At 37.4% G+C, this 17986-nt stretch overlaps 1 protein-coding gene across 4 annotated transcripts in view; it reads right to left on the bottom strand.

Moving 5' to 3' along the window:
• DNAJC13 (DnaJ heat shock protein family (Hsp40) member C13) overlaps positions 1–17986 on the bottom strand; it is a 709325-nt gene that overhangs the window by 200317 nt on the left and 491022 nt on the right. For all 4 annotated transcript variants that reach the window (XR_008402530.1, XM_053714290.1, XM_053714292.1 and 1 more), the window contains 2 exons: positions 9369–9453; positions 8927–9081 (listed from right to left, as the gene is read on the bottom strand). Coding sequence is in view for 3 of the 4 variants with exons in the window: in XM_053714290.1 (XP_053570265.1) it covers positions 8927–9081; positions 9369–9453 (240 nt within the window). In the remaining variant the exon portion in view is untranslated. The remainder of the gene's footprint in view (positions 1–8926; positions 9082–9368; positions 9454–17986) is intronic.

Raw genomic sequence — 17986 nt, forward strand, 5'->3', positions numbered from 1 at the left:
CGCCTTGCAGATTTGTTCCACACAAGCCTCATTTTTAAAGGCCCAGAAAGAAGAGACAGCCCTAGTGGAATGAGCCATATAATCCTTTCAGGAGGCTGTCTCATAAACTAACCAAATAACACTTCTCAACCAAAAGCAAAGAGTAGAAGAAGTGGCATTCTGGCCCTTACGTTTACCAGAAAATACAACAAAAAGGGCAGTAGATTGACGAAAATCTCTAGCTGCCTGCAGATAAAACTTCAGAGCATGCACAACATCCAGGTTATGCAAGAGCTATTCCTTATGAGAAGAAGGATTAGAACAGAATGAAGGAACAACAATTTCCTGATTGATATTACGGTCCGAAACCCTCTCTCAGACCCTACAAGCAGAATAAATAGTGAGCAGAAACAAAACCTTCCAAGAAAATAACTTAATATCAACAGAGTGCATAGGCTCAAATGGAGCCTGCTGCATAACTCTAAGAACAATATTAAGGCTCCATGGAGGAGCATCAGGCTTAAACACAGGCCTAATTCTGACTAAGGCCTGAACAAAAGATAGGTTTGTTCTCAGAGGAAGGCTTTTTGGATTGCTTACCCTTATTCCAAGACTGGTTAGACCTCCATGAGATTTTGGCTTGTTCAGGTTTGGAAGAAGAGGATGATTTTTGCCCCTTGAAATTACAAAGGGAACGAAAATTAGAAGTCTGGCAACCCTTAGGTCTAGCCTTCTTATCCTGTGGCAGAAAAACATAATTTATGTAAGAACTTACCTGATAAATTCATTTCTTTCATATTAGCAAGAGTCCATGAGCTAGTGACGTATGGGATATACATTCCTACCAGGAGGGGCAAAGTTTCCCAAACCTCAAAATGCCTATAAATACACCCCTCACCACACCCACAAATCAGTTTAACGCATAGCCAAGAAGTGGGGTGATAAGAAAAAAGTGCGAAAGCATAAAAAATAAGGAATTGGAATAATTGTGCTTTATACAAAAAAAAAAAAAAACCACCACAAAAAAGGGTGGGCCTCATGGACTCTTGCAGGTAAGTTCTTACATAAATTATGTTTTCTTTCATGTAATTAGCAAGAGTCCATGAGCTAGTGACGTATGGGATAATGAATACCCAAGATGTGGATCTTCCACGCAAGAGTCACTAGAGAGGGAGGGATAAAATAAAGACAGCCAATTCCGCTGAAAATAATCCACACCCAAAATAAAGTTTAAATCTTATAATGAAAAAAACTGAAATTATAAGCAGAAGAATCAAACTGAAACAGCTGCCTGAAGTACTTTTCTACCAAAAACTGCTTCAGAAGAAGAAAACACATCAAAATGGTAGAATTTAGTAAAAGTATGCAAAGAAGACCAAGTTGCTGCTTTGCAAATCTGATCAACCGAAGCTTCATTCCTAAACGCCCAGGAAGTAGAAACTGACCTAGTAGAATGAGCTGAAATCCTTTGAGGCGGAGTTTTACCCGACTCAACATAAGCATGATGAATTAAAGATTTCAACCAAGATGCCAAAGAAATGGCAGAGGCCTTCTGACATTTCCTAGAACAGGAAAAGATAACAAATAGATTAGAAGTCTTTCGGAAATTTTTCGTAGCTTCAACATAATATTTCAAAGCTCTAACTACATCCAAAGAATGCAAAGATCTCTCCTTAGAATTCTTAGGATTAGGACAAAATGAAGGAACCTCAATTTCTCTACTAATGTTGTTGGAATTCACAACCATAGGTAAAAATTTAAAAGAAGTTCGCAACACCGCCTTATCCTGATGAAATATCAGAAAAGGAGATTCACAAGAAAGAGCAGATAATTCAGAAACTCTTCTAGCAGAAGAGATGGCCAAAAGAAACAAAACTTTCCAAGAAAGTAGTTTAATGTCCAGTGAATGCATAGTTTCAATAGGAGGAGCCTGAAGAGCCCCCAGAACCAAATTCAAACTCCAAGGAGGAGAAATTGACTTAATAACAGGCTTTATACGAACCAAAGCTTGTACAAAACAATGAATATCAGGAAGATTAGCAATCTTTCTGTGAAAAAGAACAGAAAGAGCAGAGATTTGTCCTTTCAAGGAACTTGCAGACAAACCTTTATCCAAACCATCCTGAAGAAACTGTAAAATTCTCGGAATTCTAAAAGAATGCCAGGAAAAATTATGAGAAAGACACCAAGAAATGTAAGTCTTCCAGACTCGATAATATATCTTCCTAGATACAGATTTACGAGCCTGTAACATAGTATTAATCACAGAGTCAGAGAAACCTCTTTGACTAAGAATCAAACGTTCAATCTCCATACCTTCGAATTTAAGGATTTGAGATCCTGATGGAAAAAAAGGACCTTGCGATAGAAGGTCTGGTCTTAACGGAAGAGTCCACGGTTGGGAAGAGGCCATCAGGACAAGATCTGCATACCAAAACCTGTGAGGCCATGCTGGAGCAACCAGCAGAAAAAACGAGCATTCCTTCAGAATCTTGGAAATTACTCTTGGAAGAAGAACTAGAGGCGGAAAGATATAGACAGGATGATACTTCCAAGGAAGTGACACTGCATCCACTGCTTCCACCTGAGGATCCCTGGATCTGGACAGATAACTGGGAAGTTTCTTGTTTAGATGAGAAGCCATCAGATCTATTTCTGGAAGTCCCCACATTTGAACAATCTGAAGAAAAACCTCTGGGTGAAGAGACCATTCGCCTGGATGTAAAGTTTGACGACTGAGATAATCCGCTTCCCAATTGTCTATACCTGGGATATGAACCGCAGAAATTAGACAGGAGCTGGATTCCGCCCAAACCAGTATTCGAGATACTTCTTTCATAGCCAGAGGACTGTGAGTCCCTCCTTGATGATTGATATATGCCACAGTTGTGACATTGTCTGTCTGAAAACAAATGAACGACTCTCTCTTTAGAAGAGGCCATGACTGAAGAGCTCTGAAAATTGCACTGAGTTCCAAAATATTGATTGGTTATCTCACCTCCTGAGATTCCCAAACCCCTTGTGCTGTCAGAGACCCCCAAACAGCTCCCCAACCTGTCAGACTTGCATCTGTTGAAATCACAGTCCAGGTCGGAAGAACAAAAGAAGCCCCCTGAACTAAACGATGGTGATCTGTCCACCACGTCAGAGAGTGTCGTACAATCGGTTTTAAAGATATCAATTGAGATATCTTTGTGTAATCCCTGCACCACTGGTTCAGCATACAAAGCTGAAGAGGTCGCATGTGAAAACGAGCAAAGGGGATCGCGTCCGATGCAGCAGTCATAAGACCTAGAATTTCCATGCATAAGGCTACCGAAAGGAATGATTGAGACTGAAGGTTTCGACAAGCTGAAACCAATTGCAGACGTCTTTTTTCTGTCAGCAACAGAGTCATGGACACTGAATCTATCTGGAAACCTAAAAAGGTTACCCTTGTCTGAGGAATCAACAAACTCTTTGGTAAATTGATCCTCCAACCATGTTCTCGAAGAAACAATACAAGTTGATTCGTATGAGATTCTGCTAAAAGTGAAGACTGAGCAAGTACCAAGATATCATCCAAATAAGGAAATACCACAATACCCTGTTCTCTGATTACAGACAGAAGGGCACCGAGAACCTTTGTAAAAATCCTTGGAGCTGTTGCTAGGCCAAACGGCAGAGCCACAAACTGGTAATGCTTGTCTAGAAAAGAGAATCTCAGAAACTGATAGTGATCTGGATGAATCGGAATATGCAGATATGCATCCTGTAAATCTATTGTGGACATATAATGCCCTTGCTGAACAAAAGGCAGGATAGTCCTTATAGTTACCATTTTGAATGTTGGTATCCTTACATAACGATTCAATATTTTTAAATCCAGAACTGGTCTGAAGGAATTCTCCTTCTTTGGTACAATGAAGAGATTTGAGTAAAACCCCAGCCCCTGTTCCAGAACTGGAACTGGTAAAATTACTCCAGCCAACTCTAGATCTGAAACACATTTCAGAAATGCTTGAGCCTTCGCTGGATTTACTGGGACACGGGAAAGAAAAAATCTTCTTGCAGGAGGCCTTATCTTGAAGCAAATTCTGTACCCTTCTGAAACAATGTTCTGAATCCAAAGATTGTGAATTGAATTGATGCAAATTTCTTTGAAAAATCGTAATCTGCCCCCTACCAGCTGAGCTGGAACGAGGGCCGCACCTTCATGTGGACTTGGGAGCTGGCTTTGGTTTTCTAAAAGGCTTGGATTTATTCCAGACTGGAGATGGTTTCCAAACTGATACCGCTCCTGAGGGTGAAGGATCAGGCTTTTGTTCCTTATTGTGACGAAAGGAACGAAAACGATTATTAGACCTAAATTTACCTTTAGATTTTTTATCCTGTGGTAAAAAAGTTCCTTTTCCTCCAGTAACAGTTGAGATAATAGAATCCAACTGTGAACCAAATAATTTATTACCCTGGAAAGAAAGGGAAAGCAAAGTTGACTTAGAAGACATATCAGCATTCCAAGTTTTAAGCCATAAAGCTCTTCTAGCTAAAATAGCTAGAGACATATACCTGACATCAACCCTAATGATATAAAAGATGGCATCACAAATAAAATTATTAGCATGTTAAAGAAGATTAACAATGCTATGAGAATTATGATCTGTTACTTGTTGCGTTAAAGCTTCTAACCAAAAAGTTGAAGCTGCAGCAACATCCGATATAGCAGGTCTAAGAAGATTACCTGAACATAAGTAAGCTTTTCTTAGAAAGGATTACATTTTCCTATCTAAAGGATCTTTAAAGGAAGTACTATCTGCCGTAGGAATAGTAGTACGTTTAGCAAGAGTAGAGATAGCCCCATCAACTTTAGGGATTTTGTCCCAAAATTCTAATCTGTCAGATTGCACAGGATATAATTGCTTAAAACGTTTAGAAGGAGTAAATGAATTACCCAAATTATTCCATTCCCTGGAGATTACTTCAGAAATAGCATCAGGGACAGGAAAAACTTCTGGAATAACTACAGGAGATTTAAAAACCTTATTTAAACGTTTAGATTTAGTATCAAGAGGACCAGAATCCTCTATTTCTAATGCAATTAAGACTTCTTTAAGTAAAGAACGAATAAATTCCATTTTGAACAAATATGAAGATTTATCAGCATCAACCTCTGAAACAGAATCCTCTGAACCAGAGGAATCATTATCAGAATCAGAATGATGATGTTCATTTAAAAATTCATCTGAAAAATGAGAAGTTTTAAAGGACCTTTTACGTTTACTAGAAGGAGGAATAACAGACATAGCCTTCTTAATGGATTTAGAAACAAAATCTCTTATGTTAACAGGAACACTCTGAGCATTAGATGTTGATGGAACAACAACAGGTAATGTAACATTACTAAAGGAAATATTATCTGCATTAACAAGTTTGTCATGACATTCATTACAAACAACAGCTGGAGGAACAGATACCACAAGTTTACAGCAAATACACTTAACTTTGGTAGATCCAGCACCAGGCAGCGATTTTCCAGAAGTATCTTCTGACTCAGGGTCAATCTGGGACATCTTGCAATATGTAATAGAAAAAACAACATATAAAGCAAAATTGATCAAATTCCTTAAATGACAGTTTCAGGAATGGGAAAAAATGCCAGTGAACAAGCTTCTAGCAACCAGAAGCAATAAACAATGAGACTTAAATAATGTGGAGACAATAGTGACGCCCATAATTTTTAGCGCCAAAAAAGACGCCCACATTATTTGGCGCCTAAATGCTTTTGGCGCCAAAAATGACGCCACATCCGGTAACGCCGACACTTTTGGCGCAAAAAAACGTCAAAAAATGACGCAACTTCCGGTGACACGTATGACGCCGGAAACAAAGAAAAAATTTTTTTGCGCCAAAAAAGTCTGCGCCAAGAATGACGCAATAAAATGAAGCATTTTCAGCCCCCGCAAGCCTAACAGCCCACAGGGAAAAAAGTCAAATTGATTGATTGATTGATTTATTCATATGCATTATCCCAAATATGAAACTGACTGTCTGAAATAAGGAACGTTGAACATCCTGAGTCAAGGCAAATAAATGTTTAAACACATATATTTAGAACTTTATATAAAAGTGCCCAACCATAGCTTAGAGTGTCACAAAAATAAGACTTACTTACCCCAGGACACTCATCTACATGAAGTAGAAAGCCAAACCAGTACTGAAACGAGAATCAGCAGAGGTAATGGTATATATAAGAGTATATCGTCGATCTGAAAAGGGAGGTAAGAGATGAATCTCTACGACCGATAACAGAGAACCTATGAAATAGACCCCGTAGAAGGAGATCATTGAATTCAAATAGGCAATACTCTCTTCACATCCCTCTGACATTCACTGCACGCTGAGAGGAAAACCGGGCTCCAACCTGCTGCGGAGCGCATATCAACGTAGAATCTAGCACAAACTTACTTCACCACCTCCATAGGAGGCAAAGTTTGTAAAACTGATTTGTGGGTGTGGTGAGGGGTGTATTTATAGGCATTTTGAGGTTTGGGAAACTTTGCCCCTCCTGGTAGGAATGTATATCCCATACGTCACTAGCTCATGGACTCTTGCTAATTACATGAAAGAAAGCTCCCTTTCCACCTGTGACCATGGAAATGATTTCAGTCAGACCAGGGCTAAATAAAGTCTTGCCCTTAAAGGGTAGAAACAGAAGCTTAGACTTAGTTGTCATGTCAGCAGACCAAGACTTTAGCTACAGGGCTCTACGAGATAGGACGGCAAAACTAGAAATCTTTGCCCTCAAGCGATCTACTTACATGCTGGCATCACCTATAAAAGTATTAACCAGCTTTAAGCCTTGATCCTATACTGGATCTCCTCTATAGTAGTCTCCTCCGAAATCAGATTGGACAAGTAGTCGCACCAATATGAGGCTGCACCAGAAACTGTTGCAATACTAGCAACAGGATGCCATTGTAGACCCTGGTGTAGAAACATTTTTTATAAGTAACCTTCCAGTTTCCTGTCCATGGGGTCCTTAAAAGAGGAACTATCCTCTTGCGGAATAGTGGTTCTCTTGGCTAAAGTGGATATAGCGCCCTCTACTTTAGGAACAGTGTGCCAAAGATCTTGCCCAGAGTCATCAACAGGAAACATCTTTTTAAAAAGAGGAGATGAGGAAAAAGGAACCCCCGGCTTCTCCCATTCCTGAGATATGTCAGACATGCAATCTAGAACAGGAAATACTTCCACAGATGTGGGTTTGAACCGTATTCCACCCAGCTCCGTGTCACATTTTTTTGTGTGTGTGACGTATTCTTCGGCATCCATTTGAAATAATGGCCATTAGGCGGCCACGAATTCAACCTAACCGCCCCTCTATCTAGAGCGCATGCGCACATCCCATTGCATAGGGAACAAGCCTGGTTGCACATAAGGAACAAGCCTGGTTGCTTATGTAGAGAGCGGGTGGGACTGCTCTCTACATCAGAATACAGCATCAGACCAGGAAGTCTAAGGAGGGCGGAGCGAGGTGTGATGCATACTATAATTAAAAATGTTAAAAAAAAATAGTTTACAACTTTTTTTTTTTAAATTAAAACTTAGCAATGTAATTAATTGAAGGAAAGGCTACCTGCTTGAATGATCGGTGAGGCAAAACTTTACAATCACCTGCCCCCTACCAAAAAAATCTGGATCAGGGGCCACACCTTGATGTGGTTTTAGAGGCAAAAGTAGTTTTCTTAGCCTGCTTAGACTTATTCCAGTTAGCACTGGGTCTCCAAACTGAACCAGAAGTACTCTGTTTTTGATCAGAGAAAACTTTGCTCATTTGTTCTTTATTCTGGCGAAAGATTAACCCTTAGATTTTTTTTTTTTTTTTAGGTAAAAAAGTCCCTTTACCCCTGGTAACAGCAGAAATAATCCAAATCTGATCCAAACAATTTCTTACCCTGAAAGAAAAGATAGAACAATCTAGATTTAGACACCATATTAACAGACCAGGATTTAAGCCATAAAGCTCTCCTGGCAAGAACTACTGCCAAAGACATACTTTTGACATTCATTTTCAAAATATCAAAAACAGCATCACAAATAAAAGAATTTGCATTTTTAAGTAAACTTAAAGGATTGTCACAAACAGGATCCTCAAAACACTGTTCATAAAGACTGAATAACCAATACGTGGAAGTAGCAGTCACATCAGCTATAGAAATGGCTGGCCTAAGTAAGCAAGTAACCTGCTGGTAAAAAAGCCCTTCTGAGAAGAGACTATAACTTTTTGTCTAGAGGGTCTTTAAAATAAGTACTTTCTTCCAAAGGAATAGTAGTACACTTAACCAAAGTGGAAGTAGCCCCATCAACCTTAGGAACTGTTTCCCATAACTCAATATTAGGAGCTAGTATATATTTTCTTACACCTTGCAGAAGGGTATAATGAATTTCCAGGCTTAGATCATTCTTTAGAAATCATGTCAGAGACAGTCTTAAAAACAGAATTTAAATGATTACAAGGCTTGTCACCAGAAGCATTAGGATTTTTTACCCCTAAAGTAATTAAGACCTCATTTAAAAGAGAACGAATACGTTCAACTTTAAACAAACAAGAGGAAATATCAGGCACATCTTCATTCTTAAACCAGGCAAAGAAAAGACTGAGGTATGTGTGAGGGGTTATATAGAGCTCTTTGGGTTTGGGAATCTTTGCCTCCTACAAGTAGTAGGGAAGGTAATTTTCATGAGTAATGGATTGTGGACTTTCACCACCTGAATGAAAGAAATAATCATCCTTTGGCAGGTATGCTAGTCTCTAAACAAAATGTTCATGACATTCAGACAAACAACTCACTTGCAGAACTAGACTGAAGTGTAGAATTTTGGTTAACGGTGAAATACAATTATGTTCTCAACAATTTGGATTTGTCATAAATGGTGCAATATTTTTTTATATCCATTCATTTCTTACCTGGCTATAGGTAGAACGTTGGAACCAGTGTACATCATAATAAAGAAGAATACTCCAGTAAGATAGAAACGAGGCAGCTGTGGGTTGTCTTGCATGATGTGATAGAGCAATATGGAAACCTTCTCAACCAGGATGGGGTCAAACGTCAGCAAAAGCTGAGAAATGAAATGAAAACAAAACCTGCTTTCAAACCAAGCTGGAGGGAAGTTTAAATGGGAGCAAAAAAGTTTAGAATATGTAAGCAATTCTAAACTTTTTCCTATGCTTAAAAAAATACAACAAAAAAATAAAAATAATAATATATATATATATTTATAATGGAAAATACCACGAAAAGATGAACATCACAGCCCAGAAAATAAAGGTGATAAGAAGCATTAATATGTTTCCAGTACACAGAGAATTTTGAAATATAATATAATAAATGTATGAAACACCTTACCTGGGTTATATGGGGAAGGCAAGTGTTATCGGTCAGTAGCCTCTTTACCTTGGGCAACGGTCTTATAATGGCATTATCCTGATCTCTAAAAAAAAATAACAATAATAATAATTGTTATTTTAAAGAAAATGTCAAAACACATCCAAATGACTATTTCCAAAAAATAAATTAAGAAGACACAAGCATATACACGTGTAACTCATCACTAACAGAATGCTATTGTTCATACCTAGTGAAAGACCCTTTCAAGAGCTTTTTTATGAAGTATTTTTTTTAAAAGTACAGTTGCTACCAAAATAATGATTGTATGGCTTATATTCTAACTCATCTCCAGAATTCTTGGAAATCAATTTAAACTGAACATTTTAACAAGTATATACATTTTTTCAAATTATTATCTGATCTGTAATTCAATATTTTTCATACAACATTGCATCATACAGGGCATTTCCTTCAAAATAGTCAATTGTCAATAACGCATGAATTATTTTAATCTTAGAATCAAACTTGTAATTTCCATTTAGAATGGTAAGTGCTTCTTCAGACTTGATAAAGATAAATAATTAAAATGACTCTCCAATAAAACTGTGTCATGATGAGTGGCAATATTTTGCAACTTCACTTAAGGGACATGAAAGTCAAAATTAAACTTTCATAATTCAGATAGAACATATTTTAAGCCACTTTCAAATTCACTTCCATGATCAAATTTACTTTGTTTTGCGGGTATCCTTTGTTGAAAAGCATACCTACATATCCTTAGCCACAGCAATGCCCTACTGGGAGTTAGCTGGCAATTGGTGGCTACACTTTTGTCTCTGGTCATTGGATCACCAGATATTTTCAGCTAGCTAACCGTAGTTAACCTTAACTATGTGTTTAATCGATTTGCACAGGTTAAAGGGGCAGTAAACCTAGAAAATAAGGTTATATAATTCTGCACATAGTGCAGAATTATATAACATTATATTAGTGCTAGCTTTATGTAACTTAATATTGCCGGTGACAGAGGGCGGGTCTGAAAAATTCTCTTTTTTAATAAAAATTTCACCGGCAATATTCTGTTACATAAAGCTAGCACTAATATAATGTTATATAATTCTGCACTATGTGCAGAATTATATATAACATTATTTTCTAGGTTTACTGGCCCTTTAAGCACAGTTATATGCAAGCAATAGTGCAATAGTAAAATGTTCTAACATATTTAAATTTTGTACATAAAACCAAAACAACAATCATTTAAAAATCAAACAGTCATCTACTTCTTTACTAACCATACAACTTTTTTCAACTAAAGATGTGTAGTGTTTGGCCCTTTAAAGACGCAAATCAATTAACTATATAATACATCTAAAGAGGTAAGGCATAGGGAACCTTGGGTAAGTATATCTGTATAATAATATTCTAATATAGCAAAATACATGATGGAGTAAACTGATATGAAAATAAGATCAAAACATTTATGTGATAATCGCATCTACAGGGGGCACTAGTTTCTCCTTCAATTTAAGTATCCAAATGTCTATTCCTAATATGCAAAAATATCAGACGCAGATAAAATATTCTACAATGGTATTAGACATAGCACATTCAATTGACATATAAAGGGAAATAATCCCTATATAAGATATCCAAATCAATAAGGGAATCAGAAAGTATTGCAATAGAAACAAGCACATTACCAGGCTGCTCTTTCAAAAGGCATGAAATCCAAAATCTAAAAGAGTGCCTTTTTTGTATGTTTTAGAATAAAGATTGAGACAAGATGACTTTGGAATATAGCTAAAAAAGTATGGACATTTAAAAAAAAAAAAAAAAATGAAAATAAAACACTCTAGTCTTAATGTTAATTAACACATCATTCAAATATATAAAAAATGTGCATCATGCATAAAAGCAATACATTTGTTTATGTAGTAGCTCTTCACAGAAGTTTTTGCATTATACTCTTCTAGAGAGTTTCCGGTCTTAGTATCTTGTGAGTAAACATAATATATATGCTATGGCACATGTTAACATCAATAATCATTTTCCTAAATACACATAATTTTAAAAAAAAATCAACCATTTTGGAAAGGATAGTCTCAAAAGATGCCATTCACTACCTCCTTTGGTAATGAATTCCACAATGTTATTGCTCTAACAGTGTAAAAACATTTCCGTTGCAGCAGATTAAATCTCCTTTCCTCCAGCCTTAAAAATTGTGACCTCTTGTCACAAACTATTTTCTTGAAATAAACAGAGCTTCTGCCATCTCTGTATACGGCCTTGAATATATTTATATAAATTAACCATGTCACCTCTCAAGCACCTTTTTTCTAGAGAAAACTGAATTCATATTGTGTTTAACCTGTTTTTATAATTTTAGTGAAACAAGACCAATGTTGTCACTGATTGGTTTCAGCAATTCCTCCAATCTCAAAATTTTGTAAATGATTAAAGCTGTTTCTCTACACTAATTAAAAGTTAAAGGGACACTGAACCCAATTTTTTTTCTTCTGTGATTCATATAGAGCATGCAATTTTAAGCAACTTTCTAATTTACTCCTATTATCAATTTTTCTTCGTTCTCTTGCTATTTTTATTTGAAAAAGAAGGCATCTAAGCTAAGGAGCCAGCCAATTTGTGGTTCAGAACCATGGACAGCACTTGTTTATTGGTGCTGGCCAATCAGCAAGGACAACCTAGGCTGTTCAACAAAAATGGGCCAGCATCTAAATTTACTTTCTTGCTTTTCAAATAAAAATACCAATAGAATGAAGAAAATGTGATAATAGGAGTAAATTAGAAAGTCGCTTAAAATTGCATGCTCTAGAGGCCCAGGGATTGTTCCGGAGGAGGAGCTTAGCTTATGTTGCTGAGCGCTTGTACTCCAGTCCCATAGCTGATGGCGGTGGTTTCTTCGCGCCAAGCCCTAACTTATGGGGCAGCTCTCTGGATAGCCTGATTCATCGCTGCCGGAACAACTGCAGTGGAACTCCAACCCACTGTGCTGATGTTTTGTCAGCTTGGAAGGACCTGTAACTCTGCCTAGTTATTTCATCAGCCAGATAAACTGCTACAAAGATCTCCATCTACCTTCTCCTCCCCTCCCACGGGTGTTGCGTGAGAGGAGGTAAGTTCAGTGTAATTCTCGTTGCATTGACGGAGGAGAGTCCTGTTTTTTCCTGAGTTCCCCCTCAGGATTTATAAAACCGCCAGCAACCGCTCTCTCATCTCCCCTCTCATCTCTCACCTTCCCTCACCGGTGCGAAGAACGGAGCGCTGTGCTCTCTGCTTGGAGGAGTTTTCTGCTTTCTCCATTGAGCCTCCCCGAGGATCTGTGCGGGTCTTGGTGGTCGTCTTCCCTCCTACCCCACCAGTGCTGCGTGGGAAGAGGTGAGCCCTGCACAAGTTCTGCTGAAGGGCTGGGAAAGCCCTTTGTCTCCTGTATTCGTCCTCTGGGGGATCCTGAGCAGATAGCTGGCGGCCGTTCCCCATCCTCTCCCACTGGTGCTGCGTGGGAGGAGGTGGGTTTGCTGTGGGCCATGTCATAGGATCAGAGAAGCCCTCCACTCTCTTTCTACACCTCCTTGGGGCCTCGCATAAAATTCTCAATAAAATGTTCCATATCATCTGCGTGCGCCGTGTGTGAGAGGGTGAGTGTCATACAGACTTTTTTTCTTTTTCTTTGTATGTAGGGGAAGTTCGCTAAGAGTAATATCACATAAGTTGAAGGAGAGAGCTGGGGTGCAGTGTTAAAATGTCTGGGGTACTCTACACAAGACTACGATGTATCGACATTATAAATATACGAAGCCTGTATTTTGAAAGCCCCTTGAGGACATAAAAACCCACAATCAGTGTTGGAGCCATTTAATAAAGATATAATTTTTCATCATATCTCCTTAACTGGGACATATAAGTTACTTTTCTTTTTTACTAGGTGTAAGAAGAAGAAAGTGGTGCCCTTATAACTTCTGAAAGTATCCCTATAATCCATTAGGGTGGAATGTACACTGGATTCCTAACTTTGCTTTACTGCCTACATAAGAGGCTATAAGGTCAGATGTTAAGCTTGAAAACAGCTCTACCCATATATGAAGGCTCAGTCGCCTATAAGACATTTGGATCCTCTTCTTAGATACTATAGGCAACTGGTTGGCTCAATCTGACCTATAATAAATAGTCCCTCTTTTTATAGATAATAGGAAAAAAATTTAAGCTTCTAGTGAACGGGACAGTTACTTTTAAGTATTGACGACAATTGAACTTCTCAGAATGTTTGTTTAAATAACTGCTAGGGAATTGACTAATTCCACTTTCTTCTAGTTGTATTATTTCACAAAGATTTTCTGGTTGGCCTGCAAGTTTTTCTGAAGTATTAAATGCAACATAACAATTTGGCACTAGTTGAATTATCTTATAAATATCTGCTCTAGGTTTTTCAGTACTCTGTTGATTCAAAAAGTGAAAAATACTATTGTTATGGTGTAAATGCCTACAATCTTGCAAGTCTTTTCAATTTTGTAAAGATAAGAACAGTATGATTATTGTACATAGATTTTTGTTGGTATATATTTACATAATCACTTCTTTCCTTGTTTTTTCTTTCTGGACACCTACCAGTGTTATGTTCCTCAAAGCGATGTATGGTACACCTTACTGATCTCTGTCACTATTTGCGAATATTGTATTAGATCTATTATTCATTTCAAAAGAAACATTTTTACTCAGTAGACCTATTGACTTAGCAATACAACAAATGATCTATATTGATTGAACTTCCTTGTCCATATTTTAGGACTGGCAAGACAGTATCTAATGCCACTGACATATATAGCTGTTAAATAACTGCAATATATATAATTACTATAACATAGTGCCTAATAAAAATTAAATGTTAGGTTATCCTAAATACTAACTATCTTATAAATTCTCTAGAATAATTTGGAAAATTTACCTTGTTCCCTGTTGCCTAGCTACATCTTAAAACGAGAAGCGTTTTCACTTATCTATTTCTTCTTATTATACTTTTTTTCTTGTACGGTTTTTAAGCACTTTCTCACTGGGTTTTTTTGTTTGTTTTTTCCCCTCTTTCTTTTCACTACTATCTCTTCACCCTCCCCCTTTATTTTTTTCCCTTGGAACACTAATTCTCGGGGGGGGGGGGGGGCTTTTTTCTTATACCCCCCCCCCCCCCCATTGTATTCATTAATTCACTTGGGGTCGCTCCCTTAAACAATTTTTTTTTATCACTATCACATCTTAGCACTTGGCATATGGACAAATTTCTTCTTAACTCTTCTAAGACACCTTCCCCAACTATGGCAGCTAGACAAAGGGACAGGAAACCTAGGAACACTCATGAAGTTGCCACTGATATTCAACCTGTTTAACCTAACGCATCAACAATGTGTGAAGCAACCAAAATACAGAACTTGGTTGCCAGTATCTCAGATGCCCTCTCTCCCAAATTTGACGCTCTTAGGTCAGAGATTAAGCAAAATATTCTTTTATTAACCCAGAAAATCAGGCAATTTTTCAATAGAATACAAGAAGTAGAGCAAAGGGTGTCGGATTTAGAAGATCACACAGTTCCAAACTTGAAGTTTCAAGCAGTAATATACAAAAAATCTATCACAGACTAGAAGACCTAGAAAACCGCTCTAGAAGAAATAATATTAGGATCATAGGTCTTCCAGAAGACAAGCAATATGAAAATCTTTGTTTCTTTATAACAGATACACTAACCAAGGCTCTTAAAACTCCATCTACTTATCATCCGATCTTAGTCGAAAGAGCACATAGACTTGGAGCCCCTCGTACAGACAATAAAAGCAGTAGCAGGCCTAGACCTGTAATAGCAAGATTACTTATCAAGATAAGATCACCTTACTTCAATATTGGGGAGCCACGATCCTCATTTTTCAAGATTTCTCGGCTGAAACAGCCTCTAAAAGAAGAGAGCTGGCCCCTGTATGTTCTATGTTTATACAACATGGGTATCGAGCCACTATAATCTATCCCTCTAAATTAAAAGTGGTAGTGAAGGAGGTAACAAATCTATTTGATGAACCTCAAGTGGCCGAATTTTTTTTTAATGCACTTGATCCACCAGCTCACCAGCTCATTAGTAGATTATTATTTTTTCTTAATGTATTCTTATCTACAAAGAGATTACAGGTCCTGAAATTGGTAAACCCCACAGGATCCAGGGTGTTCTGTGGGTGTGGTGTATGTGTTTGTCCCTTTTTTTTTTTTTTTTTTCTTCCCCTCTCCTCGCCTCCCTCCCCTCCTCCTCCTTATGTAAATGGCTCAAAAGGTAGATAAATTTAAGATAATCTCTTGGAATGTAGGAGGTATTTCAACCCCTATTAAACGGAAGGCAATACTTGCTCAGCTACGGAAAGCTCAAGCAGATATATAAATTATCCAGGAAACTCATTTAAATCAAGTGGAATCCCTAAAATTAAAGGCATCATGGGTCAAGGAAGTCTTGGTTGCACCAAGTCTTGGGAAAAAAGGGGGGTGGCTATATTGATAGGGAAAAGGATCCAAATGGAGATTATGCACTCTGAAACTGATCAGGGGGGAAGATATGTTCTGTTGAAGTTTAAAATTGCTCAAAAGACATATACACTTTGTAATATATATGGTCATAACACTTTCGACCCAGAGTTTTGGAATTTGATTCTATTTGATTCTATTTAGTGATGGTTATCTGATCCTCGGCGGGGACTTTAATATGGCACCACAATGCCCACTATATAGAATCAGAAAAAACATTAAACAGTTAAAACAGAAAAAAGATAATCTGGAATTTAAGATGTTTAACAAAATCAAGCAAAATTTGAGATTATGAGACATATGGAGACCCCAGAATCCTGATGTTGAGGATTATACATGTCTCTTCAAAGCCCATAAAACGCTTTCTAGGATTGACTTATTTTTGAGTGATGAACGTCTATGTACATCAGGAATGAAAGCAGGAATAATGCCGATCCTGTTATCAGATCATGGGCCTATTTTTCTTGAACTTCATCTTAAACAATTAAAATCCAAATCAACACGATTTTGTTCCCCCTATCATTTGTCTTCTAATTTGAAATTTAAGAAATGGCTCTTGAAAAAATTTGAGGAATAAGCTCACTTTAACAGCGAGCATATAGATCGTCCTAAGATATTTTGGGAAACTGCAAAAGCGATACTTAGAGGGGAAATCATTGCATATACTGCTCTGTTAAATAAAACGATGAGGTCAAGAGAGAAGGAAATATACAACTCTCTGATTAACTCGTATAATCATTTCTTGCTTGATAAAACGCCCCTAAATTGGGCAAAATATGTCCACGCTAAAAATGCTAGGGATACTTTAGTAATGGCTCAAGAAGCACAAAAAGACTTAAGAATTCAAGCCAAAATGTATAGATATGGTAACAAATCTGGAAAAATGTTAGCTAAATTGGTTAAAAATGAGAAAAAACAATCAATCATAGAAAAACTTCAACATAATGGGAAGCAATTATTGAAACCTGAAGACATTTCGGATGCATTCTCAGAATACTTCCAAGAGCTGTATTCTTGTAAAGGATTTGATACAGAGAAATCTTCTGAATTTTGGAGCAAAATTACATATTCCAAATTATCTCCCAATAAAGCAGCAGGTCCAGACGGGCTACCTAATGAGTTTTATAAGATTTTATCAGTAGAGATCACTTCCAACCTGAGCAATTTATACAATAACATTTATGTTAAGGGTAAACCAGTCCCACCCTCTCTCTTTTCTTAATTTACGACTTTGATACTTAAGGGAGGGAAAGACCCTACGCAAAAGGAGTCATACAGACCAATTGCCCTCCTAAATTCAGATTATAAAATCTTATCGATTCTAGCATTCAGACTACAAGGTAGTCTTGCAAGAATAATCCACACAGATCAAGCCGGGTTCTTAAACAAACGCAACACTGCAGCAAAAATTAGAGAGGTCCTGGTCACAATGGAATATTTCGAGAAACTGCCTATTTTTGAGACGGGGGGAGAGGGTCTATCTGACCTTGCCATTCTGTCAATTGACGCAGAGAAGGCTTTTGACTCGGTCATTTTTAAACATATAATAACATCTTTAACGAAATTTGGGGTCAGAGGCAAATTTCCTGAATTCATAGAAAACTTATAAAATCAACTCCACACGAAATTAATAGTAAACAATATTGTCTCCTCCCCGATTATACTGCGAAGAGGCACGCGTCAGGGCTGTCCAATCTCCCCGCTCCTTTTTAATATAGCCGTTGAACCTCTTGCAATTATAAGGAAATGTCTTGACGGTATTAAAATTCGAAACTACGAGATAAAAATAGGTCTATATGCGGACGATATACTTTTATATCTGGCTAATACCAAGCTGAATATCCCTAAATTGCTCCAGATACCCGATCACTTTGGATCTTTTTCGGGATACAAGGTTAATGCATCAAAATCCGAAATACTTTGGCTTCAGAAAAATAGCAACTCTAGCTTAAGCATCCCCTTTAGAGAGGTTACAGAATACTTTAAATATTTGGGGATTCATATCCCGATTAAATCAGGAGACTTATATAAGTACAATATACCTCCAATACTAAAATATATTAAGG

This window comes from Bombina bombina, chromosome 5 (genome assembly GCF_027579735.1).
Source record: "Bombina bombina isolate aBomBom1 chromosome 5, aBomBom1.pri, whole genome shotgun sequence".
Classification (NCBI taxonomy): Eukaryota; Metazoa; Chordata; class Amphibia; order Anura; family Bombinatoridae; genus Bombina; species Bombina bombina.